At 33.3% G+C, this 13,066-nt stretch overlaps 1 protein-coding gene across 1 annotated transcript in view; it reads right to left on the bottom strand.

Annotated features, from left to right (window-relative positions):
* Positions 1-13,066, bottom strand: part of LOC145267281 (zwei Ig domain protein zig-8-like) — a 750,978-nt gene that overhangs the window by 420,084 nt on the left and 317,828 nt on the right. Inside the window, exon 5 of the mRNA XM_080123290.1 lies at positions 4,928-5,215. Coding sequence (XP_079979416.1) covers positions 4,928-5,215 — 288 coding nt within the window. The remainder of the gene's footprint in view (positions 1-4,927; positions 5,216-13,066) is intronic.

Genomic DNA, 13,066 nt, shown 5'->3' with positions numbered 1-13,066 from the left:
GAATAGATGATACCTCTTGACATATCGCGATATATATGTGAATTAACTATTACAAAATAATTTGTATTCCATTCGAAGATATTTCTTTTTGTTTTATTCGAAATTGTCTAGGATTTCAGATTTCATACATAATTGATGAACTTATTTAAAAATGAATGATTAGAATGAGAAAAAAATCTATTGTTGTATACTTCTTCGTTTTGATGAGACGACTTGTTTCTTTCCAAAACTTTTGTTTAAATGACTTTTAAAAATATTTCATACTATTCTGTCTGTTGCAAGACTTGAAATTATTAAACATATAAAATATCTCAGTTTATATTCATTTATTTTCATGTTGACCTGACCATTATATATATATATATATATATATATATATATATATATATATATATGGATATATATATCTATATATCTATAAAAGTGAACGTGTCTGTGTGTCTGTGTGTCTGTCTGTCTGTGTACATTTCCCTACGCAATAACTCTGTCAATTTTTAGTCTATAGACTCGAAATTTGAAATACCGGGTACTGAGATTTGGGAAAATCGATGTGACGGGTGTCAGCCAGAAATTTGGCTGTAAAGGGGTCAAATTTCAACGATTTGATCTTTAAGAACTCTACCAAACTCCTCCGACAATTTTGGGTCTAGACACTTGAAATTTTAGATATAGGTTCCTTGAACCTGGATCTAACTTAATAAAGTGCTTTGAGCCCGAAACTATAAATTTTAAGGGGTCATAATAGGGGTCAAATTAAAAAAAAAATTTACTCTTTTTTTTTTTGCTCAGCATACACCTCCAACCACCCGGGCAACGCCGGGCTGAAATGCTAGTATATATATATATATATATATATATATATATATATATATATATGGATATATTTAAATAACTGTTTTAAGGTAAAAAACTTATAACGAGCTTTAAATAAGGTCGGGAAGACTCTAGGGACCCCTTTCATCAACAAGTTCATCAGGATTAGTGACCCTGGTTAGTGTTTGGGTGGTCTTGTTATCAAGTTTGTATCAAATTGTTTCCCATCTGTTGCTCTTCGCTTGGTTTATCATGTTAAACCTGCATTTCCTTCAGTTGTGAAGGATGGTTTACCCTACATCACAAATAGTAATGGGATTTATCAATTTAACTGTCAGTGTGCTGCTGTCTATGTAGGTCGAACCCGTTTAAATTTGCAGACAAGAATAAACCAACATGTTCCAGCAAGCATTAGTCTAGGTAAGCCTCGTCACCCCTCGTTCACCTTGGAATCTGCTATTGGTCAGCACCTCCCTGAAATCCTGCGCGTGCCAATGCATATAAAATGAACTGGTTTAGGATTTTACACCGGGCTGACTCTTCGAATCACCTGAGGATTCTGGAGTCAGTTTCTATCTTTTCATGCAGGCCCTCTCTCTGTTGACAGAAGGAATTCGTAAAATCTTTGGACTTATTTGGGGATATATTTAAAATATTAACTTTCCCTCATAACCCATTTGGTACATATAGTTTATACAATTGTATATATTCTACAACGTATAATTTACTCGTAATTTTTTTTGTACTCGGAATCCCATTCGTCCTTCATTTAATTATATATATATATATATATATATATATATATATATATATACATATATATATATATATATATATACTAGCATGGGTGCCCGGCGTTGCCCGGGTGTTTGGAGATGTATGCTGAGCAATAAAAAAAAAATAGTCAATTTTTTTAACTTTGACCCCTATTATGACCCCTTACCATTTATTGTTTTGGGCTCAAATACATTATTAAGTTAGATCCATGTCCAAGGAACCTATATCTAAAATTTCCAGTGTGTAGACCAAAAATTGTCGGAGGAGTTTGGAAGAGTTCTCAAAGGTCAAATCGTTGAACTTTGGCCCCTTTACAGCCAAATTTCCGGCCGAAACCCGATCACACAGATTTTTCCAAATCTCAATACCCTGTATATCAAATATCGAGTCTGACAGAGTTATTGCGTAGGGAAATGTACACAGACACGTTCACTTTTATAGATATATTTGGTGAGTAATTTCGTAGAGACCGCAGAGATAATTTTTTTTAACTTTGACCCAATTTTGAACCTTTAACATTTAATATTTTGGTCCCACATCAAAATACAAAGTTTTACCCATATCCAAGTTACCTACACGCAAAATTTCCAGTATTTAAACCCAAAATTGGCGGAGGAATTTGGTAGAATCTGTAAAAGTCAACTCTTTCAACTTTGACCTTTTCGCAGCACAATGCTCGCCCCAAAACTGATTAAAATGCTTGCAGCATGCCTGAATACTCGTTATGTACAAATTTCAAACGTTTAGACACCAAATTGGCCGAGTAATTTGCTAGACACGGCAAATATCAAATGTTTTGAACTTTGACCCCTTGACAACTCAAATTTTCGACTCAAACCGATTAAAAAGCTTGCCCTATCTCACTTTATGTAAAATTTCAAATGTTTAGACCAGAAATTGTCTGAGTAATTTGGCATAGACCGCAGACGTCAATTTTTTAAAAATTTGCCCTCTATTATGACCCCTTAAAATTTATAGCTCCGGGCTCAAATCACTTTATTAAGTTAGATCCAGGTTCAAGGAACCTATATCTAAAATTTCAAGTGTCTAGATCCAAAATTGTCGGAGGAGTTTGGTAGAGTTCTTAAAGGTCAAATCGTTGAAATTTGACCCCTTTACAGCCAAATTTCTGGCTGACACCCGTCACATCGATTTTCCCAAATCTCAGTACCCGGTATTTCAAATTTCGAGTCTATAGACTAAAAATTGACAGAGTTATTGCGTAGGGAAATGTACACAGACAGACACACAGACACACAGACACACAGACAAACAGACAAACAGACACGTTCACTTTTATAGATATATAGATATAGATATATATATATATATATAATTTTTTTTCATTTCATCCAGTCGTTATACTTTTATAAGTAATCCTCACATAAGTCTTCACTCTTGCGTGACATTTGTTTTACACTTGATAGAAACGATTGACTCCTGATCAGGTTGTTGATGAAAGGGACCCCTAGAGTCTTCCCGACCTTATTTAAAGCGGATATATATATATATATATATATATATATATATATATATATATATATATATATATTCCTGTAGAAATATATTTCCTTTTAATATATTCCAAACCTTACTTAATGATATTACAGAGCAATATAGTGAATAAATAACAAAAAAAACTATATTCCAAAATTCATGATGTTTACAAGATTATAAATTATTCCTCTAATTTTATTCGAAATTTGGAAGAGAACTTTTTTGGTATATTTATAAGTTTCTATTTCTTCTGATGAGTTAAGGGCGAAATAAATTCATTCATTGACATGATAATTGAGTGAATGATTTTGTACTACGAAACAGTGAAGAATTGTAAATGTTTACATAATTAAAAGAATAAATTGTAAGATGGTCAACATAATGAAATTTGGAATATAGACTTTTGTCACTTGTCTGTTATATGCTCCGTAATTACATTTTGCTTCATAAATTAAGAATTAATATATAAAAAAGTGAAATATAATTGAAAAAAAAATCATATTTTCACAGAAATATTACCAACTAAAGAATCAGTGATATCTTTTATCTTTAGTCTTATGGGCTTCGAGTAAGTAATGTAATTATTAAATAGTTGCCCATAATATATATGTGTATATTTTATTGTTAAATAGTTTTCATTGAAAAATAGTTTTCATTCTTTCCAAAACTTTTGTTTAAACGACTTTTTGATATTGCATACTATACTGTATATTGTAAACTATTGGATCTGTAATGTATTTAACGATATCTTCGTTTATTTTCATTTTCACTAAACTATATATATATATATATATATATATGTGTGTGTGTGTGTGTGTGTGTGTGTGTGTGCGCGCGTGTGTGTGTGTGTGTGTGTGTCGGCATGAAGCCCTCTCCAAAAGTATTCAGAAATCAAAGTGGAATTTGGACTATTGTTCATCATTTGATCTTACATGTAAATGTCTTCAGTGAACAACCAAAATAAAGCACTGCTTGCAGAAGAGACTAAATTATATATATATATATATATATATATATATATATATATATATATATATATATATATACATATGAACATATCTATATCTATATTTGCGTGTGTATATGTATATATATATGTATATATATATATGTATATATCTATATATGTATACATATATATATATACACACACACACACACACACACACACATATATATATATATATATATATATATATATATATATATATAAATGATTTCTACAGCCAAAAACGTTGCAGTTCACATGAGTCATACAAGCCAACCAAGAGAGAAGTCCATAACTCGAGTTTTGCGCTCATTTGGCCTTATCAGTTGAGCACATCCAAAGTCGGGATTCGAAACTTGAATCTCTTGCATGCAAAGCGAATACCTTAACACCTGCGTAACTGCGCCACACACGCACAAAAACAGTATATTAGCTAATACAGATGAAGCAAATTGTGGTTTAATCTGACTATGAAATGTATCTACTTTATTTCAATCAATCAAGCCATGAGCGTTTCGAGATCTGATTTCGGATGTGTTCAGTTGAGGAGCCCAAGTGAGGGCAAAACTTGAATCTTAGACTTCAGGTTTTTTGACTTGCATGGCTCACATAGGCTGCAACGTCGTTTGCCCATGGAAATAATTATACCATTTCTCATACTCTGGAAAGTCTAATATATATATACATATATATATACATATATATATATATATATATATATATATATATATATTCTCTTTTCGACATTCATATCATCTACACAGGTAATAGAATAAACAAGGTAAAATAAGAATGTTAATAAAATTTAAGTTCATGTATATACATATATATAGGTAGGAGTAGATAACTTACCGTCTAACACATTTACTTTCCTACTCGTGACTTGGGACTCTGAGGTGCGACAAATGTACGTTCCCGCATCTGTCAGTTTACTGTGTTCAATCAAAAGTGTGCTTGATATTGTGCCTGTCTCAAGAGACGTGTTTTTGAAAATGTGAATTTTTTTTTTTTTACTCTTATTTATTTTTTGACCGTCTTTGAACCAATCTGCATCTTGTGGATGGGTCAAACCTGTGGCGTTACATGTGAGGCGTATCGGTAGGTTCTTGTCGACATACAGCTTCCCAGTTATGGTTATTTCTGAAAAGATACAAATATATATATATTTTTTTTTTGGTAAATAAATGATATATTTTGTGTACGCAAGAATATACATTTACTGAAACTTTTGAACCAACAAAGAAAATACAAAGAAATAGGTTGACTGGATATATAGACCTTTTGTCTTTTGTGTTCGGGGAAGGGTAAAGAAATGAACTCAGCACAGCATTAAAAATATAAATCAAAGTCTTTCTTTTATTTTAGTGTCTTGTTCTGTTTTGTGTTTTCATTGTTATTGTCTGCTTCGTTCTCAACCATCTTGTGGCTTATATGGAGGAGATTAAAGTGGTTTTTGAACGTTGCAGTTTTAACATAAGCGAATGAGGCTGAGACATAATATAGGATTTGATTGGTTGATAGAGATCACATGATAAGAAATATGGCAAGTTTGCATTAATTTAGCAGTTAGTTTCTTTTTATTTTATGGAAAAGCTAATCAAGTAAAATGAAATCCAATCACATTTATTAGCATAAAATATAGCAAAGTGCTATAGGTCATGTAAAAAGAATATATATTTCCATAGCTATATACAGTATGAATGTTTGTTCAAAGGAACTTTGAACCTGGATACAATATGCATCATAACAACTTCTTTTCTGAGGCTGTTCAACTAAGTGGAAACATGGACAGAGGATGCTACTTTTATTTTGTTGAAACTAAAGTAATAATAGGGCGTCTTTTTTGGGTAGTAATAATGATCACGACCTGGCCTTGAGTGAAATGACCACGACCTGGCTTTGAGTGAAATGACCACGACCTGGCCTTGAGTGAAATGACCACGACCTGGCCTTGAGTGAAATGACCACGACCTGGCCTTGAGTGAAATGACCACGACCTGGCTTTGAGTGAAAACTTTCTAACAAAACTTCTGAAAACTTTGAGTCTCGATTTGATAGTCGTCGTCAGGGAGCAGAAAAATTTACAGAAAATTTTGTCGTTCTTCTGTTAAGACAAACGTAACGATAGTACATTTTCTGCAGGTGATTGTAGAAATCACAGTTTCATGCTGGAATAAAAACTCTGGCAACCCCTGGAAACTTAGAATCTGTATATGGTGGGTATCGTCATCACCTCCTTTAGCAAGCTGTTATAGGGAGTGAAATACGGATGCGGAATCATGCCTTTTTTCTGTTGAAATGAAAGCAACAATGTTACATCTTCTGTGGATGCATACGGATACCACAATTTGGCATCGTGATAAAAAAAAAACTCTTGAGAAAAGAGAAAAAGAGAAGGGAAAAGAGAAAAATGGAAGGGTAAGTCTCTAGAACTTTACGATGACTATTTCCTGCAGCATATAATAGATTTTAAGATGACTGTGATTGTATGTGTGTCCAAATGAAGCCACTAGCTGTTCACGAAGAAGTATCATACAAACTATCTCTATATTAATAGGATATCGCGTGTGTTATTTATTTTCTGTGTCACGCTTACATCCGAGTGACTGTCTTAAATTGTTATGGACTTCCATTTTTTGTAATAAATAATTTTACCAAGAATTTTTCATAAGGTTTGGTTTCGATTTCGATTATAGCTGATGGCACTCTAGTAATCTATTCTTTTATAAATAATTTTATGAAGAATTCTTCATACGTTTTGGTTTCGGTTTCGATTATAGGAACTTAAGTTATATATATATATATATAATATATACATGCATAGTTTTTTCATAAGTTTTGGTTTCGATCTCGATTCAAGCTGATGCATCCAAGTCATATGTTGTTTTTATTACATATGAATGAGTCTGCTGTGGAATTTCTACAGGTCCCGCTAGAAGCTGATTAATTTGATAATTTCTTGATGGTTTAATTGACATATTTGACTTCTGTTGTGTGTTTGGGTTTAGCTTCTTGGATGCATGAATTGATTAATGTATTTATCCCTTCGCTATACGTATATATATATATATATATATATATATATATATATATATATATATATGTATATACTCACACACACACACACACACACACACACACACACACACACACATATATATATATATATATATATATATATATATAAAATAAAAATTACAATTAAATTATCAAATTTACCAAAATAATCCAAGATGGTAAAACTAAAGTATATTATAAATATTAAAGAATTAATATTTATAAAGTAATCTCAACCAGATGTAAAAGCTCAATAAAACCAAATAGGAGACAGAGCTTTCTTGGATTTATATTTTTGGATTTTACCGTCATTGGATAATTTACCTTTCACCAGACTATCCATTCACCTGTAATCACCCTTTTCTTCATCATATTCCCTCTGCTTCACGTTTTGTTATCAAGTAAGATCTTTGACATACTTGCAGTTTCATCAAATACTTTTGTATGCAAAAATCGATCCCGCATTTTGCTAATTCCTACCCTCTGATGAGAAGGAAAGTATTTATTCGAAACTCCGCGGATTAATGACTATCCGCTTATTAAGTGTTTCCTTTTCAGATTAAATATGTTTTTAACTCTTTTCCAGAGTGTTTTTTAACATGTTTTATTAACTATTCGCTCCTATATATATATATATATATATATATATATATATATATATATATATATATATATATATAATAGAAATGTCGTAGTTTTCCCCTCTTGATCAAAATACCGTAGGTTTACAACAACAAATGCCATATAAAAATTTATTATGTCTACACTGTTTGCCACCATCTTATGTAACTACAGAACGACATTTTTACACATTCATACGTTATAATAAAATCCTAGATTAAATCCTAGGAGTGACATCATCACGGTCGTAAAAATATACACTGGAAGTAGCTGTTATTTTACCCTCTAAATAAAAAGTACTACTCCCGCTCCTCGTCGACACCGGAAGGTGTTCTGCATTTTGGTCATATGTAGATTATCACCGTAATTTTCTGGCTCCTACACTTGCACACATACCATAACATTTCCTTCTCCTAGTTCCCAAATTAATAATCTCTCTCTTCTCAAATTCAAACAATTCTCGATGGTTGCAACCAAACTATTCGTCCATTCCAGAATATCAATCCTAATTCAATAACAACGCATCAGCGATTAAAAAAAAATGGCTTCCCTCTTCCGGAGGTCATCTTAACAAATAATTACCGTAGCAGAATTTTACGTAACACTTCATTAAATATACTAAATGAACGGAATTTACTTGTATACTAATAAAATATCTGAAGACTAAAGTGTTATTACTGCCGGGGGATGCAAAGTAAACTGAACGATTATTATTATGATTGTTGTTGATGGTAGGAAAATATATGTATCGAGACGATAGATTTTTTTTACAGATAGACAGGTATCGGGAATGTTAACGTAGGAATGTTAAAACAAAACAAGAATATTAGAGCATAAACAATGATGATTTAGTGACGTCATCAGGTGACAATTATGCTAATGATGTAATGAGTCATCTAGAATTGACACGTACAGTTTTAGTTTAGAGTTTGGATTCAGACTGGAAAAGTTGGACAAGTTTGCATTAAAGATATCGTCTCCGCGTTTGGGAGCTGGAAGAAAGGCGACTTTAACGTAATGTAGAAATCACAATGTCTTGCAGTTCTGATGGGAAATAACGACCCGTGAATGAAGTTATATAAAAATATGACTTCGATAGTTGCGTTTTCTTCCTGAGAAATCTTCTAATAACAGACCAACCGAGAAGAAGGATGTATGTGTCCAGCATATGTTATGGATTGCTACGTAGTAAATTAACGGTCTTTATATGTGTAACCATTCACCGCAAACGGTCACTTAATGAAAAAGAACATCACGATAATATCAACTGAATGTTTAAATACATTATACCCACTAGAAGATAACAGAGACATTTATAAATATTATAGATGTATACACATACATTATACACGTAAATATAGACACCCATGTTATTTAAGAAACTGATATGCAACATTACTGGAGTATTACCTTTCTGGGATGGCCTGTTCGTTGCATCCTTGATTTATCTCCATTCATTTCAACACTATATGATGCAGAAAATACAGCCTCATCATAAAGAATTATCGAACTTGGGTATAGACAGAACACGACTAATGTAGAGGAATAAACCTTGTAGAAAAATTCTACTACTCTTTACAGAAAGTTGTGGTTGCTTTAGAAATCATCGACAAATTGATGCTGTTGGGGACTTGCATAAATCCCTTGAAATAAATCAATAAATAAAAGGAAATACGCTACTAAATAATATAAAGTAAACTTTTGTTTATTTTTCGTTAAAAGAAAAGAAATTAATTTTTAGTGTGCGCCAAGGTGCCTAGGTGGCTGTCTGTATGAAAGAAGGAAGGGAGGAAGAAGGTGAAGACTTGAAATCGTGAGAGAAAAGGTCCGACTATGTGTTGTGGCGAAGTGAAAGAAAGAAAGAGTCAAGCAATGTTCTTTGACGTGGGAGAAAAGCTGTCATTTCAGCTACTGAATTTCAATTTGTGAACGTTGCTGTTGGTGTCGGTTATCCCTTTCTTTCACGAGAGAAGTTCCCCGTTCCTTTTACACTTCTTTAGCAGCTCACAAAGGCTTGCAAAAATAAGTTTTTAAATGGAGCCCTGATTGGTCAAAAACTCATATTTTTGACAAAAAAAAAAACAAAAACGAAAAACAAAAAAAAAAAAAACAACAAAAAAAAAAAACGAAAAGTGCTTTCAGCTACGTCGGCTATTTCTCAAGCGCTCTGCTTTTTGACCCAAGAGGTTTGGTGTGAGTGAATACTGTAATTTCCACGCAAATGAATTCATAAATTAAAATGTGTGCTTTTCTTAGAAAAATAAAATAGGAAACAGCACAATGCGTTAGCAGTGAGAAAATGCTCTCATGCAATCAAAACATATTATATGCAAATAATTTTCGGTCTATTTCTGACTTGTCTACCAAGTTTCACCCAGAAATACCCAACAGTTTTTCGTTTATCACTATTCAAGAATATGATGGGACACTATGGTGATCGTCTCATCAGTAGAGATTTCTAGATTCAGATTATGATCAGCCCCCAGACTTTTATCAGTAGGATGATCTTAAAGATAATGTCTGTCAAAATCAATCCACAGAATGTTCCTCAAATGAAGAAGGTCATCAGAATTAAAGTCAGAGAAGGGCACTTCCGCAATTCATGTATCGTACTATTTTTCATATAGGATTTTTTTTAGTTAAATTCATATTTATAGCATATTTTGTTTATTAACCAAGATCACAGTGTAGCATCTGTTCTGATGCTACACGTAACCTTTTCTGTCATCGGTCTGTGGAGGAGGAATCCTTCATAACTGAGACAATTTTGTTTTTGTTTCTATCCAGAGTGGTTGTTTTTGGGAGCTGGATTTTCCCCACATTAAAAACCGTCCTTGTGTCTAACACTGTCCTCGTGGGGAGGCAAGTAAATAGGAACATGTTAAGCAAAAGTACAGAGTAGTTAACAAAGTCCCTCTATTCATGTTAAGAATAGCTTTCTAAATAATAACATTATTATTCCAATATAGTACGTAAACTGCATTAGTATTCATGGCAGTGTCAAGAGAGAGGGTTTGTCAGAGTTATTGACGACGATGCATGTCGTATCCACATTTGCTTGTCATTGAACAGCAATGAATTAAAGACTGTTGGACATTAATAACTGAAACGTGATGGACAAGGTAAGCATTAACGGAAGTGTTTAGTACTAATTATGATTGGATTGTAGATATTTTTTAAAGGATTTCATTGGTGGTATTTTTGGGGGTGGTTCACTCTTCATATTTTCTTTTCAAAGCTGTTGACGACTGCTTCACCTTTTTCAGTCAGATTTACGCTTTTCTATCGCCTATAAGAACGAGTTTATTGTACTCCATACCACTGTCTGAAAGGTGACCCATCTCTAGTGACAATACAGTTTTTAACAACAGTTCTTATCCGAAACAATTCGCTCTATTTGACCTTGTAAAAGGTATCAATATAGAGGTGACGGTAGTTTAGTGGTTAGCGACACAGACTTGGGTGTGCCAAGCTCGAATTCAATTAATTCCAGAGAAATACTTTCACTTAGCGGTGTTGAAAACCTTCACGTCGTCACTCTTGTAAGAAGTCGATCTCTTTCTAGAAAGCATTCTAATTGGAAAGATGTCAGGGAAATGAATGCCAACAAAAACCATCTCATTCATATGAAATGCATGAACGACAGCAACAGCATCGATACTTCTGCTTCTGTAAGAAATGTTGGCGCTTCTACACTATTGGGACGAAATGTCGGAAATCGTAATACTGAATTACACATGAAAATATTTGTATCAACGTATTCCTCGTATTTTTACAATGATTATATCCAAAAATTACGAATATCTTAAAAGGTAGAAAATTATTTATTAAAGAAAATTAAAACAAAATAGAATTTGATGAAAACAATTGTCAAAGACAGGAGAGTTCAAAAGAGAGGTAATTTTCCGTTTTGACTTAAACAAGATAGTGGCAATTTTTCATCTGCCAACAAAGTTGATTTGTTTAATAATTCAGTAATATTCAGGTAAATTCGACTGCATACTTTGGAAGCTACCATTGTAACTTATTAGAATTGATAAAAAAATCAGTTGAAACCATTGTTTTTTTATCTGAAAACTGTATTTATCGACTACATAATCTCGTCCCAATTCTGTAGAAGCGCCGAAATGTTTTCTTATTCCCAGGAAGAACTTTCAGCATGTTATTAGTAGAACCTTTGAATGGTACATCTCATTATGTCGGTATTAACTTCCAATTTAGTCAATGCAGCTAATTTGTCACAATGCAAATTCCGTTTTTTTGCAGACTTGAACTTGATAACCTGCTGCTGCTGCTGCTGCTTTTCCTCTCCTATCAATTTGTGTAAGAAATGCCCACGGTTGTGAAATACGTTCTCTTAAAAAAAGGGCAATCATTATTGATGAAATGGTTGTATTAGCTTACTATAATTGGAGGTATGAAAACTGTGATCTTGGTTTTACTTTCTAGTCCCCACGTATCAATGCTAAGGGCCTCCTCGAGGACGAATGTAATTGAGATGGAATGAGTGTCGGTCGAAATTATCAACGCAGTGAATTAATTTGATATAACTCGTGGCAACTGTTTGTTAATATTAGATATGGAAGCGATTATGTTATTATTTGCAGGGTAGCAATCTCATGGTAATATGTTCCACTGACTTAAAATCCTTGTATAAAATAGCTCAATTGATGAAATTTCTTTATGATGCTACGTGCATGGTAAGATAAGGGTAAGCCCTTTTCCATTATAGTAAAAGGAAGAATCAGAGATTGGAGCACAATTGAGTACCATACTTTGGGGTAATTGTGCCAAATCCGGGGATAATTGCACCAACTTAAAAAAAAATGCTCTTTATATGAATGGTTGTCAAAAAAGCACTTTTAGCTAGTTGCCGCAATTACCCTGGACTTGGTGCAATTACCCCAAAGTACGATATATATATATATATATATATATATATATATATATGTATATATATGTGTGTGTGTGTATGTGTCATATGCTACTGGTACCATGTAACCCAGTACTACCTGCCTCATGGTCGGGTCACCGGCGACTAAACTAGTTCCCCCACAAACTTGTTTGGTGGGAAAGGTGGCTAGTCTCCCTGAAGGATTAAAAACAAGACCTTTCAAAGGGTAAATGAACCCTTTTTCGGGGTCAACGGCCAACTAGCACCGTGTGTGTATGTATGTGTGTGTCGGGGTGGAGAGGGCTCCTGTAAGCCATGGTGAAGGCAACCTTTCTAGGAGAAGCAAATCTCTGATTTAAAAAAACCATAAAGCGGGAGACCAGTACCCGCATTAAGATGGTCTACAGTTGTACTTGTTG

This window comes from Euprymna scolopes, chromosome 4 (assembly GCF_053919585.1).
Source record: "Euprymna scolopes isolate OS-2025 chromosome 4, ASM5391958v1, whole genome shotgun sequence".
In the NCBI taxonomy this organism is placed as follows: domain Eukaryota; kingdom Metazoa; phylum Mollusca; class Cephalopoda; order Sepiida; family Sepiolidae; genus Euprymna; species Euprymna scolopes.
Note: the sequence above shows the minus strand (reverse complement) of the source record. Positions and strands in the feature narration are given on the sequence as shown.